This window comes from Panicum virgatum, chromosome 5N (assembly GCF_016808335.1).
Source record: "Panicum virgatum strain AP13 chromosome 5N, P.virgatum_v5, whole genome shotgun sequence".
Classification (NCBI taxonomy): Eukaryota; Viridiplantae; Streptophyta; class Magnoliopsida; order Poales; family Poaceae; genus Panicum; species Panicum virgatum.
Genome location: NC_053149.1, coordinates 18,407,932 through 18,428,401, shown reverse-complemented (window position 1 = coordinate 18,428,401; position 20,470 = coordinate 18,407,932). Strand labels below are relative to the sequence as shown.

At 46.9% G+C, this 20,470-nt stretch overlaps 1 protein-coding gene across 1 annotated transcript; it reads right to left on the bottom strand.

The window, feature by feature from the left end:
• Window positions 1-15,012: 15,012 nt before the first annotated feature.
• Window positions 15,013-19,641, bottom strand: LOC120673754 (myb-related protein P-like). Its single transcript, XM_039954754.1, has 3 exons — window positions 19,346-19,641; window positions 19,099-19,228; window positions 15,013-16,045 (listed from the first exon to the last, which is right to left on the bottom strand). The coding sequence occupies exons 1-3, from the start codon at window positions 19,476-19,478 to the stop codon at window positions 15,295-15,297; spliced, it is 1,014 nt and encodes a 337-aa protein (XP_039810688.1). The 5' UTR covers window positions 19,479-19,641; the 3' UTR covers window positions 15,013-15,294.
• Window positions 19,642-20,470: the final 829 nt, after the last annotated feature.

The following is a 20,470-nucleotide window of genomic DNA, read 5'->3' as shown; positions in this document are numbered from 1 at the left end:
CTCTTCTCCTTGGCGGGTCCGGCTGGATCGCTCCAAACCACTAGTCGAAGTTTATCATTTCTTGGATTCGATATCCCAGATATACTCATTGGTGAAAGCTACAATCGGTCTCTGTGCGCTTGCGGAGTAATTCGTTTAGGGTAAGGAGTGCCAACACCCTCATGAAAGTGAGAGGAGTTGAGATGGGCTGAGCTGGGCCGCTGCTTGCTTGTTGGGCCGGTGGGGCAGAAGGAACTGGGCCTCTGAGATTTATGGAGTGGAGCTCTTCCAAACAGAATGGATCACAGGTGGTGGAATGGGGTGGAGTTGGGGAAGTGGAGTGGCTATTTTGGGAGTGGAGTGCTCCCAAACAGACCCTTAGTTGTGGCGGCACAGAAAGGGAAGCGATAGCAGTAGCATAATGAACATTAAACTATGGAATTGAAACTATGGATAACAAATGTGGAAAATAAGAAAATGGGCCGTATCACGTTTAATTATAAGTGAACAAAAATAATCCAGCTTTGTTTGTTTGATTTTTGTTATATAGGGGGCATATGGAGATGGATTGATACGATACTTTCACTACTGTAAAAAGCATTTTTAGAGGCAGTTAAAAATATATTTTTAGGGGTCGATCCGATACCCGCCACTAGTTCTCGCAGTTCCTCCGCCTCAGCAAATGGATTTGTAGGGGCGAGTGAGCTCATGACCCGCCCTACAAATCATTTTTAAGAACATGAAAAAATTAGAAAAAAAAACTTGAAAATAGTAAACGAAAAAATCCATGCTAACCGGCCACCACCACAAGCTCTTCTCCTATCGAGGTACAACTTTTTTGACGAGATATTCACACTTGCGTAAATCAGGTGCATACCCTCCTCTCCCCCATACTACACATTCACTTTTGACTCTACGGGATATCTTATTTTTTATATGCGGGTGAGACCACGACCCGTCCCTACAAATCCATTTCAAGGGTCGGGTGAGGCCATTGCCCACCCATACCAATATTTTTCTTTTTTATTCCAAAAATTCATTTAAATTAAATATAGTAGAACAAATTAAAAAAAGTAAAACTTATACACTATGGTTATTGTGAACTATAGATATAAAAATATACTAAATATATTTCAGTAAATATAAAGATTTAGATTGTGAAAAATTGAAAATATGGCTCGAGTTGTCTGAGATACTATATAGTTACAGACATATATAGGGCACAACTAGCAAATGATCTTGTGATACTAAATATTCTTAAATGGATAATATATAAACTATAAAATTTTAGATATTACCATTAAAACTTTGATATATAACTACTCTATATTCTACCTCCAAGGTTGTTTAAAAATAAATCAAAACTTGTAGATTTTGAAACTAGAGAAATTATAATATTTTTTTGGACTATTATACAACCTTAAATGGAAAAGTTGTCAACTATAAAATTTTAGATTTCGTCAAGCTCTACAATTTTGGTAGAACGTTTATCTTCATCTGAGATCATATAAAAAATGTATGATTTTTTTTACGTGAGAACATTTGTAGGGGCGGGTAACGTCATCACCCGCCCCTAAAAATAGTAGTCATTTCCAGGGGCGGGTGATGGCGTCATCTACCTCTAAAAATAGTGGTCATTTTTAGAGATGGGTGACGTCATCACCTGTTCTTAAAAATATATTTTTAGAAGCGGGTCAACTACTACTGTAGCTCTGCTCTATTTGTAAAAGCAGGTCATATTTTGATCCGCCTCTGATAAAAATAGGACGTTGCTACGAATCGTTTTTGTATTAGTGTTCGGAATGAATAAGGTGAAGGACGTCCCGACTAGTAATCTTTGTTTTCACTTAAGATGAGAGATTTGGAGTGGTTCCTTGCTAGCTGCACGCCACGCCAAAAAGTTAGCTCGCGACTCAACATGCAATGCATGTTCGTAGTGCACATTATTTTAGGATTGCCTATAGAACAGAGAATATGAATTTTGCCATCTTTTTTTGTAGACTGATTTTTCCAACATTTCATACCTTTTGTAAAAGAAAATAGACACGGCCATTTTCCAGAATTATTTAAGGAAAAAACTTACATGATGTTCCAAATTAAGCAACGGAGTCCCAGCCCCACGTTCCTCGCTCCATATTCCATCCTGCACTCGCGCCTCCACCTTTTTCTCCAGGGCCACTTGGCCAGCCTCCACCACCGCTCACCCCGATCTTCCGGCCATACTACATCGCGCTCTATCCCTGCACGGCCTGCCCCAAGAGCCCATTTTCCCCACGAGACATCTACACGACCTCGCCGCTGCCACCGCCGCCGCGGCAGCCGCTCGCCATGGCACCGCAGGCCCCCTCTACCCCGCCGCTGCCTGCAGCGGGCATGAGGCGGCGCAGCGGTATCTGCGGCGCCGGCGGCGTGCGCGGGGTCCGCATGGGCTGCTTCGGCGACCCCGAGATGAAGCGGCGGCGGCGGGTCGCGGGGTACAAAGCGTACGCGGTGGAGGGCAAGGTGAAGGCCTCCATACGCCGGGGGCTCCGGTGGTTCAAGCGCAAGGCATGGGCTGCTTCGGCGACCCCGAGATGAAGCGGCGGCGGCGGGTCGCGGGGTACAAAGCGTACGCGGTGGAGGGCAAGGTGAAGGCCTCCATACGCCGGGGGCTCCGGTGGTTCAAGCGCAAGTGCTCCGGCATCCTGAGCTTCTGACCGCCACCGTCCGGCCGCGACGTGTTCCCAAAACCGATCGCTCTTTATTAGGGCTGCAGCACTTCTACTACCGCGCCACGTAATCCTTGGCGGATTCGGGCTTGACGGCGCCCTTTTGTGGATTGATCAATCAAGAAATGTAATTGTGTCTATTTTGACCGATCAACTGTGTTTGTTTCAAAGAAATTTTCTTAGAGGATGCAGTTATCACACATGCGTCCAGGATGCATGCCGCCTAGAGATTGTTAGGATGTGCGTGCCGTTTTTTGTTTCTTGGGAGTTCATAATTGTCTGGCCTGAATGGTTACGCCACTGTTTATCCTCATGGAATTTGGATTTTTGTTTAAGTCAACCAACAATTAATACAAGAGATTTGCTAGGCAATATTGTCTTGTTGCTTCTACATTATGGTTCTATTTTTAGGAAAGGCGGTCGATATTCATTAATTTGCAACAGGGGTTATAATCGGTTTGCAAAGATAGATGCTGCTCGTCATAACCCAAAGGTCGACGAGCACTCATTACCAGCATATAAATATATATACACTGCTAATTCTCATGTGCAACCCTATCTATTACAGGTTCTATTGCCGTGCGTGTACAAACTCAACTTCTTGGAGCTCATCAGGCTGAATTGTAACCTTCCTTCACTTGCAATGCGGTGTCGGAATCGATCACCAACCTTGGATTTGCAGTGTGATGGGCAACTGCAGCCACTGAACAGCCAGCCCAGACCCTCTCTGCACACCATTAGCTCAGCCTCCTCTGCGTGGATCCACACAATCAAAAGTTCAAAACGGACTTGTTGGTACCCTGATGACAATACACAGTGTCCTGTTCATCTGTCGCCTCAATGCCCAATCCTACCAATTTAATGCAGAGTCCATATTTATCTTGATTCTCCCAGCTGATCGTGGAGGAGTCCATTCCGACCGCTTACTGCATTCAGGCACTTGTTCCTGCTGTTTCGTACTTGCCACAGCCGGTGCCTTCCCCTTCCTGTCCAACGTTGCCGTTGTCGAATATTTTTGAGTCAATTCCCTATATGTTATTGGAAAATACAGCTTGTCTCTTATATGCCACTGAAAATTACTACATCCGTTCTATGCCATCGTTTATAATTTCTCATCCCTTCTATGTCATTACTGTCAAAATGAGCTAACGGAGCTGTTAAAGGACATGATGAAAAGACAAAAATACCCCTAGCATCTTGGCGTATTGTCGCATGCCGGCCTCGATCCGTTCCCTCTTGGCGCTACCGCCCTTGGCGTCCTTGACTGCACGGGCGTCGCCGAGGCATCTGGCCAGGACGATGCCGTCCTCCAGCGCCGAGCAGCCGCCCTGGCCAAGGTCCGGCGTCCTCAGGTGCAGCGCGTCTCCGGCAACGCACACGTTGCCCTTGCTGATGCTCGCGGTGACCAGCACCTCTTGTGGCACCTTCGAGCCTCGGAGCTTGTCCAGCACGAACTGCTTCATCTTGCCCACTATTAGAAAACAGGCTAAAAATACAGGTCAAAAATAACACTTATTGTTTGAACCGGTATTAATGTAAAGCATCAGCACCGGCTGCAATACTAGCCGGTACTATTGGCCTGCGCCGAGCGCTGGCAAGACGCGCCACGGCACAAACCAGTGCCAATACACTGACAAAGGCACCGGGTAATGCCTTGAGCCGGTACCAAATAGTCGATGCATCAATGGCACCGGGTGGAGGCACGACCCGGTGCTATTGGTGCAGACATCGGCACCGGGTCACGCCATAACCCGGTGTCAGTTCATACCTTAGATATAGGCACCGGTTGGTGGCAATTGAAAACACGTCTTTTGGCACCGGTTGAAAAAATCGCCCGGCACCAAATGGCCGCCCACTTTGCCTCTACGATATTTTAAGTCCCTGCAGGCCATTCATCTCTCACATCTCTCATTCTCTCGTCTCTCTCATCTCTCATTCTCTACCTCTCATCTCTCCCCGGCCTTATCTCTGGGAGACTGGGAGCGGAGAAGCGAATGAGCGCCGCCACCGCGGGAGCCGGGCGCCGCCTCCGCAGGGGGGCGCGTGGGCGTCGGCCGCCGCCGCGGGAGCCGCGGAGAGGGGGGCGCGGGGCGGCGCCGCGGGAGCCGGCCGCCGCCGCCACGGAGAGGGCCGAGCGGGGCGCCGCCGCCGCGGGAGGGCGCGTGGGCGCCAGCGGCCACCGCGTGGGCCGCGGAGAGGGGCGCGCGGGGCGCCGCCACCGCGGGAGCCGGTCGCCGCCGCCGCGGAGAGGGCCGAGCGGGGCGCCGCCGCCGCGGGAGGGCGCGCGGGCGCCAGCCGCCGCCGCGGGAGCCGCGGAGAGGGGCGCGCGGGGCGCCACCACCGCGGGAGCCGGCCGCCGCCGCCGCAGAGGGGCGCGCGGGCCGCCACTGCCGCGGGAGCCGACTGCCGTCGCCGCCGTGGGAGCGCGGGCTGCCATGGCTGTGGGAGCCGGCCGCCGCTGCACGGGTCTGCCTCGGCCGTTGGTTTTTCTCTTCTTATTTTTTAAATAGAGATGCTTGTGGAATTATAGATTGTGAACGATTTTTTGAATGATTTGTCGGATCTATGAGTATTTGTTTTGGATCAATTTAATATTTTGTTATTGATTCTTTTGAATGAATCTCTACTGCAAGTAGAGGATGGAATGCTAGTGGAGGATGGGAGGGGAATGGGAGAGAGTGCAAGCAATAGAACGGGAGATGATGAGAGCTGGGAACGAGCGTAGCTGCCTTACGGGCGTAGCTGACTTTGGTACCAGTTGGAATTCCAACCGGTGCCAAAGGTGGCTTTAGATATCGGGTGATTTACCCGGTGTCAAAGCCAGACTCTATTAGTCTCACTTTGGGGGCACTGGTTAAAAAACTAGTATCTAGCTTGTTTCCAACCGGTGCTAAGAAGTCTTTTTCTAATAGTGGCCGCGCTCTCGTCGACGCCCTCATCTGAACGAACAAGACGCATCAATTTAGTTATGCAAATTTTGGTCGTCGTGGACTCGAAGTCGTGGCCGTCCCGCTAATGCGCAAGGCCGCTCGCCGCAGAGCGCCCACGCCCAGCCCCCGCGAGGCACGCGGCCCGGTGGCCGGCGCCCGCGTGCAGCGTCCACAAGGGGCGCGCAGCGCCCAGGGCACGCAGCGCCCAGGGCCCGCACCGCCGCGCGAGGCTGGCGGCGTCCGCCGCCCAGCGAGCACTACCGGAAATCTCCTAATTGCCGTGTGCTTAAAGATTTGCCGTGTGCCAAAACACAGGCACACGGTAAACCTATTCTTTGCCGTGTGCCAGCAGATACAGCACACTGTAATCATTAGGCACATGGTAAAAATGATGTTTGCCGTGTGTCGTGGCAAAAAACTCACGGCAAAAGCAAAACCCACGGCAAACGTCGAGGTTTGTCGTGTGGTGAGAAAGAAAGCACACGGCAAAGATTTAGCACACGGCAAATAAGCATTGTTTGTCGTATGCCTCATTTTTTACACACGGCAAATATTTTACACACGGCAAAATTATGGAAAAAAAAGTAGATTCTGCACTCCCAATTTTTTATGCTATACATATATAGTGTGTTGTACTCCTTGTTAAAATTTGGTATATTTCTCGTTATTTTTACTATATTTAGTCATTTAGTTTCATTAATCAAATTTTTGGGGTTAAACTGGATGTGTTTTGAATAGTGGAGTATAATGGATAGAAAAATAATTTTCATGGTAAGGAGTTCAAGGTGATGACATAAGCCTAAAACAGATGTAGATTTCGAAGATCTTGCTCGCGAACCATGCTCAGAACTGTTTGAACAAATCGTTCTAAAATTCTATTAAAAGCAAACAAATTCATAAAATCATGAAATTTGTCATGGTATCATGATTTCATACATGGAGATTGTGGTATAATTTTGGGAACGTTTTGCAAAAGTTTTCACATATGCTTGTTAGAAATCGAAACATCTCCAAAGAAGATCCGTGGAGTTGAGAAGGAATCGTTTACATTTTAACAGAATGTTACGAATGAATTGGCGTTTGACTTTAAAACTTTTTGTGTTTGCAAAAAACTAGTTCTTTTCTTCAATGCCAAAGCTTGGTTAATTTTCGGATCTCTGCTCCTCATTATAATTTTTTTTCACTTGTATTTGAGTTTGAAACACATGAAATAATAATAACAACAAAATAAAATATGTAGTTTTCAATAGCTTTAGCAATGTATTTGTAACATGAAATATAATAGCAAACTGAATCCCAAGAGAAATTGAAAATAGAACAACTGAAAAATTCGAAATTTGAATTGGTTTGTGTTTGCCGTGTGCATGGAGAATAGCACACGCCAAACACTAACTTTTTCGTGTGCTTGAACAATGGCACACGGCAACTGGCCACCACCCTCTCCCCGGGCAGGGCGCCGCCGCGCCACCACCACGACCGGACCGCCGCGCCACACCCTCGCCAGCACGCGCCAGCGCGCCACCCCCACGCCCGGACCGCCGCGGCGCACCCTCGCATGCGCCGCCGCGCCTCTAGCTCGCATTTTTGTGCAGGATTTCTACATATGCGATGAGGAAATGATGCCCAGGGCGATGCAGGTGGCTAGCAAAGCTTGTTACAAGCTGGTAGCGGATATGCTTTACGAGGCGCGCATCCAGGCCATCATCGACTACAAGGCCAGGATCGAAAAAGTGAGGATCTACAAAGGACCTGCGAGAGACATCAGACTTACCCGGGAACAATACTTGCGGGTAAAGATTCAATCTTAAGGAGTTATCAACTATGCTCCATTTATTCTTCTTAAATATAATAGATATTGATGATGTGCAGGTGCCTCCGTGGTGGATTGCCAATGATTATCCGTGCTGGGAAATGATAGTGGACCGGTGGTGCTCGCAAGAGTGGGTGAAGATGCACGAGGCTGCCCGGCAGCGGCGTTTGCTGATGCCATGTGCATCGCACCATCAGGGCAACCGTAACCTCAAGGCGTACGCGGCTAGATATGTATGTGAATTAATTTCTTTATTCTAACGCTCAATTCTGCATAATTTCTAATCATCTTCCTTTTTTCGCATTCGGCGTCACATGGTGGTGTGCCTTGCACCCAAGTCCAGGCATACTGTTTGGCCCACAAAGGAAAGGCGACGTCCGATGTCACCTTCAACTCGCAGGATCCGCCCGAAGTGTACAGCAACGCAAGCGTCCACAGCCACCTTAGTGGGTACACCTCAATGGCACAAGAAGTTCATGGGCCGGAGTTTGATGCGATCAATGAGCCCATTGATAGAGAAGTCGTCATGAGGGCGGGAGGAGTCAAGAAGCATGGACGGTACTGGTTTGGCGACAGCTTAGTCGACACGGCGACTACTCCCACTCTCTCGCAGATTCGAGCCAGGAGTACCAGCTCAAGCCCTGCCATACGCCCACGCCCAGACACTACACAGACTCAGATTGAGGCTGTCAAGGTTATTTCTGTTTCATCCGTCGTTCCTCCGTTTTTACATATGTTCGCTTTGAATTCTAACCCTGGGATCAAATCCTTTAGGCCCAGATGGAAACAGCCTTCCAAGCACGGCAGGAGGCGGCAGAGGAGAGGTGGAGGGCCGAGCGGGACGACATGCAGCAAAAATTGGATCAAGCTCTAACATTTATGCAAAGCCTAGGCTCGGCGATGGGTGTTTCGCCTCCACAATTCCCTCTGCCCCCACTTGTTCGTTGTGCAGAAACTCCTCCTACCGTAAGTGGTTTTGACTCCTGTCGAGTTTCGGAATGTCTTAGTGACTTAGCATTAACCTAGATTTACTTAAAAATAATATTTTATGATACATCTACAATGACTTAGAACTTATGCTAATGCTTGTAGTTTCATTCTTATGTAACTCAATATATATTCGCTTATGTGCAGAATCAGTCGGCGGCATCCAATGATGGGCCAGTGAATCCTGACTTCTCGCCTCCGGTGCAGCAGACTCAGCAGCCTCAGCAGTTTGTGTGGCCACCGCCTCAATGGGTGGCTTGGATTCAGCAGTAGCAGCAGCAACCAGGTTGGCCGCAGACACCTACATGGCCGCCCCCGCAGATGTGGCCGCAGCACCCTCCACCGCCGCCGCCGCCGTCGGCCCCGTGAAGTGTATGGACTTCATTTCTAGAGACAAGCTTTGCACTTGAACTTGTATGGACTTTGCCGTATGGACTTGTATAGATTTGACTTAAACTTGTGGTTGCCGATGAACGATACTAGAGTTTATTTGTAATTGTGCATTTCTGGATAATATTGAATGCATCCGATGCTTATTTGGATTGCATGCGATGATTATTATGATATATGTGAACTGTTTGTATTATTTGGGATACCATATACGCAATAAACAGAAAGAAAATACAGAATCAGGGACCTTTGCCATATGCAAAAACCATGGCACACGGCAAAGAAACCAATGTTTACCGTGTGCCAAAGCCAAGGCACACGGCAAACATTTGAACTTTGCCGTGTGCCACGTCTACAGGCACACGGCAAAGACGGCCGCCACGTCACTTCTCAGTTTTCTGCTTTTTTTTGCCGTGGGTCAAATTTGACACACGGCAAACGACGCATTTGCCGACATCTGAATGCCGTGTGCTCTTTGCCGTGTGCGCCACACAGCAAACCCTTTGCCGTGTGCATATAAGGCTTTGCCGTGTGCTTCAGCAGTCTCCCGTAGTGGAGGCAGCGAGCGCACGCAGCTCCCGCAAGGGGCATGCGGCGCCAGCGCTCGCGCCCAGCACCCGCGTGAGGCACGCGCGGCCCGCTGCCCAGCGCTCACGCCCAGTGCCCAGCGTGAGTGAGGCGCGCGGCTACTTCCTCTCCGGCGAGATTCGCCCAGCTAGATCTAGAGTTCGGCGGTTGGGGGCTCCTTCACGAGATTGGCGTCGGGATGGGAGGTGAGAGTACTCGGGAAAAAACTGGTGACAGTACATCTATTTTGGAGGAGGGGTATTCTTGTCTTTTCACCATTCTCTTTAACAGTTCTGTTAACTCATCTTGACGGCAATGACATGTAAGGGATAAAAAATTATAAACGATGGCATAGAAAGGATGTGATAATTTTCAATGACACATAAAGAATGGGCTATATTTTCCAATAACATATAGGAAATTGACTCAATATTCTTCAGTGTAGCTGCACACGAATCGGACTGATCCCATTGAGTCATTGATGTACCCCGTAGGGGCATCCTCCATCTGCCCTGCAAACGTGCATGGTCCATGTCAACCTCTTTAATTACATCGACTGCTAGTGGGTGGGGGAGGGGGCTTGAATCTTTTGCACGACATGGCGAGGTGTCATTTACCCCTATCGCATATGACAATTCAGCTAGCATTTTCTTCGGAAGGATGGCAAATAGTTAGTTATTTTTTTATTTTTTAACCTAGCCTTGAGGTGGCTAAAGAAAAAAGATCAAAACACGTCCCTATGATTTTAAATTATGCCTGATCATGCCAGCCTAGAGTATACTTCGGTCAGATTTCGCGTGAAGCATGCACGAGTTTCAAAACGTCTATCAACAACAAAGTGCATGTGGTTTAAAGTCCGCTAGCAAAATTTCTTCTAGGCCCTAGTTGGGTAAGGGCAGTTCTAATCTAGACTCTACCATGGAGTCTAAGCCTCCTATTTATTGTGTTTTGCTGATGTGACAGTATATTTATGGAAGAGAGAGGGAGAGAAATCAAGACTCCAAGTCTTATTTAGACTCCAAGTCTTCACGCAAATCAAGAATGAATGTGAGAGAGACAAGTGGGCCATATAAACCAAAGTAACACACTTTGCATTGGGAAGTATAGTTTCTTATGATGAAGTCTTTGAGGCTTAGACTCTATGAGTGGAGTCTGCATTGGGACTGCTCTAAAATCTCCAGAAATATGTTACCACGAATGCATTTAATATGCATCTCTAATCATCTAATCTCTCCATTTCAAATTATAGTTCACTTTAACTTTGTCTGAACCCGACTCATTAAATTTTGACCATGTTCTTTTAAAAATATATTAACATTGCAGTACCAAATAAATTCATTATCAAAATAAATATTGTATGGTGAATTTAATGAAAATAAAGACATGTTATATATCTTTGTATTTTCTCCTATAAATTTTAATAAAGTTATAGAAGTTTGAGTTGCATTTGAGCGGAGAGGGGGACTATGCCTTCAAAAAATCTGCTTTGTTCTAGCATTTCTTCTGTTTTTTCAAAGAAAAATAGGAAATTTCTCTCAAGCCTTTCATTTCAAAAAAAAATAGAAAATTTGTACTGCAACTACCACGAAAGACAATTTAGTTTCCATCACACCACAAAAATATGGTTTGATCTGCAACACACTGCGCTAAATAAACAAAACATTTTCAAATTAGAGGAGGTGTAAAAAGACCAATTTGCCCTCAGACCCACCTGCCATCTTTCTCCTCCTGCTCTCTTTCATCATCTCCTCTTTATTGCAGGGAATAAGTCTATATAACCCCTCAACTATTTAGGGTGGACTACTTCACCCCTTGAACTATAAAACCAGATATTCTACACCCTGAACTTTTCAAAACCGGTCAGATAACCCCCTCAAGTGGTTTTGGACGGTAGTTTTGCTACGGTGACATGGTTTTGTCTTTTTCTTTTTTATTAATTTCTGCAGAATATTTGAAAAATCATAGTAAATTATAGAAAATTATAAAATGGAAAATTTAATTTTGTTGGACTCTGCATGAGTAGATCTAAATAGTAAAAATATAATATAGTACTATTTAGTACAAAGTTTTTGCTATAGATTTAGATCTATACTTTTTTATAATTAATTGGAATAATCCATAGCTGCAACTACTATTGTCCAGCTGTGGTGACATTTTTATAGTTGGCAAATTATTGTATGCTCGAACAGTAGTAAAAATTTCATATTCATTAAATCATGTATAACTTAGTTACAGATAAAGCATAGATTCGAAGTATAGATTTAACAAGCATAAATCTAAAAAAAACTATAACTAAGTTACACATGATCCGATGAGTACAAAATTTTTATTACAGTTCAAGCATACAATAATTTTCTAACGATAAAAATTTCACCACAATTGGACCATAGTAACTACAGCTATGAATTATTCGAATTGATTACATAAAAAGCATAGATTTAAATATACAGTAAAAACTTTTTACTAAATAATACCATATTATATTTTTATTATTTAGATCTACTCATGCGGAGTCCAATAAAATTGAATTTTCCATTTTATGATTTTTTTATAATTTACTATGATTTTTCAAATATTCAATAGAAATTAATAAAAAAGAAAAAGACAAAACCACATCATTGTAGCAAAACCACCATCCAAAACCATTTGAGGGGGTTATTTGACCGCTTTTGAAAAGTTCAGGGTGTAGAATTATCCGGTTTTATAGTTCAGGGGTGAATTAGTCCACCCTGAATAGTTGAGGGAGTTATATAGACTTTTTTCTTTGTACAAACCAAACCCTTTGTTACGATATGCTGGAGACTAAAATTAATTTTACGGATGTGTATCACACAAAACCACATTTTTACTGTGTTCCTGGACAAATTTCCCGAAAAAATTTGCGCTAGCATGTGCCATGGACGCAACAGGAGAACGGCAGTACTTGTGGGGCTTTCCAAAACAGCACACGCTACTCTCCGTGTCCATCCGACCGTTGCCCTACTTGATTTGCATCGAATCTACGGGAACGTGCACGGGGGCAGTCTAGTCCTTTCCCCTGGGGCTGGGTGCGACCGTTGCAAACCCACTTCGAAACTTTGAAACCCAGGCGCACCGCGAAACCGCACCACCACCTCCACTCCACCTGCGCAGTAACAAACCACGCGTTCCGGGAAACGGGAAGGGCAGAGATGGAGAACGGCGGCGGCGCCAAGCCGACGACCCGGTTCGGCTTCTCGTGGGCCGACGAGGTCGAGCGCGAGGAGCGGGAGCAGGCCGCGACGATGCAGCAGCAGCAGCAGCCGCCGCCGCAGGAGGAGGCGAAGAGGGAGCAGATCAAGCCCGACCCCTTCGGCGCGGCGCGCCCGCGGGAGGTGGTGCTAGCTGAGAAGGGCGTCGACTGGCGCGCGCGCGACCGCGAGCTCGACCTTGGCGCCGCCCCTCGCCCGCCCCGCAGCGCCGCCCGCGGCCGCAGGCACGCCGCCGCCGCTACGGCTGCGGCGTTCGCGTGTGCGGCGACGCCGGCGCGCGGCGTGCCGCTGGACCGTGACGCCGGAGCCGGACGGACGCTGCACCCGCGGCGCCAGGCTGCTGCTGCTGCTGCCTCGACGCCGCGGCCGCCGCCGCCGGGCCGCGGGAACGCGGCGTCGGTTGGCCGCAGCGCGCGCGGCGGCAGCAAGAGGAAATTCGCCGGGGAGGGCCCGGCGCGACGGGCCCGTCCCGCCGGCGACCACGCCGAGCAGGGGAGGAGGGGGGTCTTCCGCGAACTCAACGTCGGCAACGGCTGCGGCTCCTCGTTCTGCGACTTTGCGGCCGGGAACGGCTGCTACTGCAGCAACCCGGGTGGATCTCTGACAGAGGGGATGAAAGGGGCTGGCGCCGCGGCTGCAGACGGTGCGCCATCGACCGGTGAATCTGCTGCTTGTCAGAAGACGAGGACCGGAGCGAAGAGGAGGAAGCGAAGGGGATCGGGCAAGGCCAAGGAGCAGCAGCCTCAGCCGGTCTAGGTACTAGAGCTGCTCCTCTAATTACTGAATAACGATGACTGGTGAACTCGACTGAAATTAGATGGTGTGTAGTGCAGTGTTAGCTTTTGCTGGAGCATCGATTGTGCATCAGTAGGAGATTAGTTCATTGATCTGTGGTATGAACTGATTTTATCGTGTGAAGTTATTCCGTAATGATTGGATTGTGCGCCATGAACTGATTAGATTGATTGAAGGCCAGTGATGTTCTGTGTGAAATCATCAGCAAATGAGTAGGGCCTAGCTGATAATGTATATATTTCAGGCCTTTGCGATGCGCGTCTCCTTCTTCAGATGTTGAGTGTAGGCTGTTGTGCTGAAAGTTGTAAATTCCAGTGAAATTGTCTTTGCCTGCACAATGCTGCTCACATCCACAGCATATTGGATCATGTCAAAACTTGCGACCAGTGTGGCGGTGGCGGTGGTGGCGTTTCTGTATTTATGACCGGAAAAAATCCTTTCTGCCTCCCTCAACTTTGGACCGAATCCACTTTTCCTCCCTAGACCACAAAACCGGTTATTTAGACTCCTCGAACTTCCGAAACCGTTCGCGTGACCTCCTTTGAGCGGTTTCAGGGTGACGTGGCAGCGATTTTCTCTTTTTCTTTTATATTTATTTTGACTGAATCTTTGAAAAATCATATTAAATCATAAAAAAATCATAAAATAGAAAATCTAATTTTGTTAGACTCCACATGAGTAGATCTATGCAATGAATATATTATATAGTATATTTTAGTATAATTTTTTTGCTATAATTTTATATATATATACTTTACTATAATTAATTTATAGATATAGTTTTCATTGTCTAATTATGGTGAAATTTTTATGGTGGGCTAATCATTATATGGTGGAGCTGTAGTAAAAATTTTATGATTATAGGATCATGTATGACTGAGATATAGATTTATCTATATAAACTTAGATAAATTTAGACTAAATTTATGGTGGACTAATCATTATATGGTGGAGCTGTAGTAAAAATTTTATGATTATAGATAAACTTAGATAAATCTTATCTAAGTTTATATAGATAAATCTATATCTCAGTCATACATGATCCCATAATTATAACATTTTTACTACAGCTCCACCATATAATGATTAGTCCACCATAAAATTTTTACCATAATTAGACAACAGAAATTGTATCTATAAATTAATTATAGAAAAGTATATATATAAAATTATAGCAAAAAAATTTATACTAAAGTATATATTATAATATATTCACTGCGTAGATCTACTCATGTGGAGTATAACAAAATTGGATTTTCTATTTTATGATTTTTTTGTGATTAAATATAATTTTTCAAAGATTCAATCAAAATAAATATAAAAGAAAAAGAGAAAACCGCTGCCACATCACCCTGAAACCGCTCAAAGGAGGTCGCACGAACGGTTTCGGAAGTTCGAGGAGTCTAAATAACCGATTTTGTGGTCTAGGAAGGAAAAGCAGTTTCGGTCCGAAGTTGAGGGAGGCAGAAAGTACTTTTTCCTTTATGACTTCACCAGACAGTGAATTGAGTAGCATGTGCTGAATTTTCCTATAATTTAGCCATTTTACAAAGATGGTGACTAGTGTACACACATTTGCTGCTGAATTTTTATGCCGGAATGATTGATGTAGGGACTAGCAGAAAATGTCAATCCGTGCAGCATGTTGCGATGTTCCATCCATTTCATCCACGCCAAGCTTTTATTTGAACAGTTCAACTAACGGACCAATTCTGACACTTTATTTTTTCCACATTTTTCTCCGGTCTCACTGTTCATCACTCGCCAGGCCAATACTATCCTATCTCACTCATCACCAGATACATCGAGCTCTGCTGGATGAAAAGCTAAAAACATCACAGAAGCCAAGCTAAAGATGCACGGAGCCACTGCACCACGGCACCACCACCTCTGACCTCCTAAATGTAGTCCAGGAAGAAGAGGTCTGACATCACCTCCTCCTGCGGCTGCTGGTGCCCCCCACCCGGGACCACCACGTCCATGTCAGCGTAATCCCACACCAGCGGGTCCCACATGTCACCGGCGGTTGAGATGTCCAGCCCCATCAAGTCCCAGTCCATGATGGCCTTGTCGCCCAGCTCTTGGGCCACATCCCCCGTAGGCCCACTGTCACTGTCCACCACCACGGACGGGCCACTGTCACTGTCCATGCACCAGCCGTCCGGGCCCACCTCCAGCTTTGGGCTTCCGGGGCCCAGAAGCGCACTCATCATCTCCTCGCTCAGGGCCAGCGGGTCCTCCTCGGGCCCATCATCAGATGTCAGGCCGCTGGCGCTGGCCTGCGCTTGCTCCTCGCTCTGGGCAGTGGCGCACGGCTGGGAGTGAGAGCTCGGCGTCGACACGGCCATGTCGTCGTCCTCCTTGACCTGCTCGTGCTGCTGCTGTTGCTCCGCTTCCGCAACCTTGCTCTTTCCCTTGGCCTTCTCTTTCTCCTTCACCTTCTTCTCCTTGCCGGCCTTGGCGGCGGCCATGACGCCGCGGCTGACCCGGCCGCCGCGCCGCTTGCCGCCGCCGGGGAGCTTGCTGAGGTCGACGTTGACGACGACGCCGTCGCAGAAGTCGGCCGCCCGCCTTCTGAGGTGCGAGTTCCAGTAGTTCTTGATCTCGTTGTCCGTCCGGCCGGGCAGGTGGCCGGCGATCAGGGACCACCTGAGCCGCAGCAGAAAAAAAAAAGGGAAAGTTTAGGTTCAGAATTGAGATACAGACTTTGTTTAGTTAGGATGAAAACTTTTTGACTCTTTGACCACTAATTAGAGGTATTAAATAAAGTTTAATTACAAAACAATATCTATAATTATGATATTATAGCATGTGTTGTAGTTAATAAGGTCTTTGACCGTATGATTAGAAGATAATTAGAGATTGTTATTGTAGCATCACTGTAGCCAATCATAGTGGAACTTGTCTCATTAGATTCGTCTCGAAAAATTACACTTATACATGAAAAAGTTTCGCAAATAAACTTCGTTTAGTACTCTATGCATATATTTGTTTTTTTAAAAGAATTATATGGTGGAAACCAAACATGGCCAGACAATCGACTGCGCTGTGCTGTATGCTCTGCTACTACAAAGAACAGGAGATCGCTGCTGCACTGCTACGCACAAGAGGTCAAGAGCTCTCCGCAGGCCGTGGCCACGAGGTTCAGACAGCACGGCAGACTGGCAGAGGCATGTGGCAATGAATACGCGTGCTGGTGATCCAACAACCCGAGTTGCGGCGTAAATGAAGGCCTCCGCTTTGCAGCGGCGTCGTTGCGTCCAGAGCAAATGCACCATGTGTGTGTGTTTGCGTTGGCATGCAGCTGCAAGCTTGCTGCAGCTGCAGCAGGCCAGCAGCTGCAGCTGCAGCTGCTATTCATTCCTGCGGCCGATCAGTGGTTCCTTATCTCGGCCACGACATTCACTATTTTCTAAGTCATGGTTCCGTGTCAGTGCACGTTGCCCTCACTGATCGGCCCAACGACAAACATAGTACTACGATCTTATATTCGTTTTAGAGGCTGATGGACCAGAGACGGTAAAAACATTTTTGCATAGTCTGTACTCTGTGTCTCTGTAGACTGTAGTGAGGAACATCAGATGGGATGTGTTTAGATCCGTAAAAAATGGTAAAAAGAGTCACATCGGATACTATAGCACAATGTAGTACTTTTTATTTGTTTGTAGTAATTGTTGTACTACCATGACCTAACTAGGCTCAAAAGATTCGTCTCGTCGTGTACATCAAAATTATGCAATTATTTTTTTTATTTATCTACATTTAGTGCTCCATGCATGAGGCAAAAGATTTAATGTGATTGATGAATAGTAAAGTTTGGAAAGAAAAATTTTGGAACAACACAGCCATGAACATTTTCGCAGGTATACGTGCCTGCTAGAGTAATCCTATGATGGCTGGAGCAGAGCAAAATTTTGCTGGTCCTACTCCTACACAGCAGCTAGAGCCTACAGTGTGGCAACCTCTTCCGACAAGCCGTGTGCGCATGTCACGACGAGTCGACGACGGTTTCCCGAGACCGAGGGCACGTCCGCGTCGCACGTGAGAAACGAGAGATTCCGCGCCGCTCCAGGGTCCAAGCACGTTGGGCGGCATGGGACCGGCGGCAAAGACATCAGCGACCATCAGTGGTCAGCGCGACGTCGGGATTGGGCGCCGCGGCACCTCCGTCCAGAGGGCTTCTAGAACTCAAGGAGAAGGGTAAAAAAATTGGGCTCGCCAGGAAATGGGGAAATTTCCAAATTCCAACTCACGCTGATGAACAACACACCGGTCCTTATCGGTGAAGGCTGTGACTTTGACGTTCCGAAGAACACCACAGGAGTTTTTACTGTGGCTGGCATCTGCTTCTCGTCAGTAAAACCAGCCAAGGGACCGCGCGGCGCCACGCCAACTGACAACCGGCGCCTCCGTCGGTGAGCTGTGAGAGCGCCTCCGTCAGGAAAATGAATGCGCGAGTCCCCAGCGAAATAATAGTGCCTGACGCCGACGGGGCCATCACCGGACGACGCCGACAGGGCAGCCCTGTCCCTGCTGTCGATGGCCGAGACGGCGAGAGGAGAGGGGAGACCACGCTGCCGCCGGCCGCTGTTACGCAACGGCCAAGCCGGCGCCCAATGGAAGGGAATCCGGCCCACGTCCGTGTCCACGGCGAGAGAGACGGGCGCGCGCATGGCTCACGCCTTCGCGCTGCTCTGCTCTGTCGGTTGCGCTCTCCTTTTCCGGTCGTGTCCTTTTCGTGAGCGCGCGCGCACGAGGGGGAAAAAACAACAAAAATATCGACCACCCGTCATCTCGGTGCAAGGCGACAGAGGAGGAGGCGAGAAGAGGAGGAGGTGGTGGCGTCTCCACTTCAACCCATTGACAGAAGTGGCCATTGGCAGAGGAGATCGCCGAGGTTTCGCTTGCATGCCTTGTTGGTCTAGGAAGAAAGTAGGGGTAGGTGATCTTGTTTTCTCCATCTAGAAAGAATGTGTTTGGTTTGAAAACGTTTCTCTGCCAATAATAGCCCGAATTGATGGGACGTTTGAGCACTGAGGTGTTTTTGCAGGCGATCTTTTGTTGAGTTTTACCGAAACACTACCAGTAGGCATTACAACATAGCAAGGAAATCATATTGTTTTGGACCTGCGGCACTTGGTTTGCACGTCTACTATCTAAAACCGCATTTCTTGAAGTATCATTCTTTTAAAAAAAACTATATCCAAACATATTCTAAATTTAGGGTGCAAATTGGTGACCCTTAGGTGTACCTCCAACTCTTTTTAGTTTAAAATTTTGTACTAATTCTTCAAATTGAGATCTCATTTTGGAGAAATAGTATAAAATTTTGAACTAAAAAGGTTGGAGAAGCACTCATATTCTAAATAATTGAAGGGGCATAACATTTTGTGGGAAAAAGCAAATTCTAAATAATTGAAGGGGCATAACATTTTGTGGGAAAAAGCAAAACAGAGCTTCTTGGCACATGTTTCAGTTCTGACGAGCTCATCGCCTACAGAGACATAAAGGTACCATAGAAAGCACAGAATCTTTTCTACTACTACGAATGCAAGAACTCTGAGCTATGACGCCGTGCAACATATGTTCAGTGCTACCAAATTCCTTCGAATGCAGGAATAATAATCATAGCACAAGATCGAGTCTGCACACAAAATCCAGGCAGTTGGGGGAGATGAGCAGGGTGTCTGAAAGAGGCGCACCTGTTGCCAAGGGTGGCGTGGAGCTTGATGATCATCTCCTCCTCCTCCTCCGAGATGTTCCCCCTCTTGAGATCCGCCCTCAGGTAGTTGATCCACCGCAGCCTGCAGCTCTTCCCGCACCGCAGCAGCCCTGCAGCGCCAAGATTGATCAGAAATTATTCTCGGCTTAATCAGCACAGACAACCAATTAAGAACGGGAGCAGATTTCCCAAGAATTTCTTTTTCCTCTCTGCTTGTTCTTCCGTACCAGCATTCTTGGGCAGCGATCTCCATGATCCTTCGCCTTGCTCCTTGATGTACCTCGCCAGGATCTCGTCCTCCTCCTTCGTCCACCTCCCCTTCTTCAACCCCACCTTCTCGCAGCACGGCGCTCTCCCCATCCTTCTGTGTTTGCGGGAGGAGGGAGAGGCAGAGAAAGTGCGAGATCAGAGCTGCAGCTGCAAGAAACGCGGCTTCTTCTTGCGTGCCTCGCCGGCGCTGTGGACTGAGTGAGCTGGATGGGTCTGAAAAAAGTGGGAGGAGCTTGGGGTTCTGCTGGGGTCCGTGGATAGATATACGCACGGCCGGCACTCACCAAGTCACCAAGGGGAGCATGGGTCTCCCAATTTGCTTGGGACGTTTCGCTGGGGGCACGTACCAACAAAAGCGTGGGCGCTGCTCTCCTGCATACGGGGAATGCGTGGCGCTGAACCTGACACGTGGATGGTAAGGGAAATCGGAGGGGCCCTGTCGTTACGTGCACCCCAGGGGCTCCACGAGAGACACGCTGGTAATTGAGTGGAATTTGAGTATTTTTGCACTTTTTCATAGTTCCATTTTGGACGGTTGCTGTCTGTTGGTGCGGAAAATTTTGAACCACTTTTCATTCGTTTGATGTTGATTTTGGTGAAATTTTGGAAATAAATATTTTCATGATCTTGATTACTCTCTCGGTCTCAAATTATAGGTCACTAGTCTATCAATCCGTGCTCCCGCTCGGGCTAATTAGAATTAATATAAAAATAAATTTAACAATTATAACTATCTATGTCACGCCCTTTTTCATCTATTAAATATCCTAACACATACTCTAAAATATATATTTTTCATTATCTAGTTACAATAGATTTCATTTTGCATCACCTCCATATGTATTCGATATATTTAGTTGAACTATTTGTTTGTGAATTTGTATTCTTATCTCTTCCATCATATATGAATATATGGTGACATATATCGTAGGTAGTATTTTTATATAAATAAAAATATATTAATAATGATATAAATAGTAATTTAGAATTATGTATTGGTGCACTTTAATATTTTATTATAATTATATAATTTAAATTTAGATTTAGGAGTAATTTAACTTGTAATAATAATGACATAATTA

Excerpts from the sequence above, each read along its gene's own strand:
- LOC120673754 (XM_039954754.1), bottom strand. The coding sequence starts at position 19,478 with ATGGGGAGAGCGCCGTGCTGCGAGAAGGTGGGGTTGAAGAAGGGGAGG. Across the intron at positions 19,229-19,345 it reads ATCGCTGCCCAAGAATGCTG|GGCTGCTGCGGTGCGGGAAG; the intron begins GTACGGAAGAAC and ends TTGGCGCTGCAG. Across the intron at positions 16,046-19,098 it reads CACGCCACCCTTGGCAACAG|GTGGTCCCTGATCGCCGGCC; the intron begins GTGCGCCTCTTT and ends GCTGCGGCTCAG.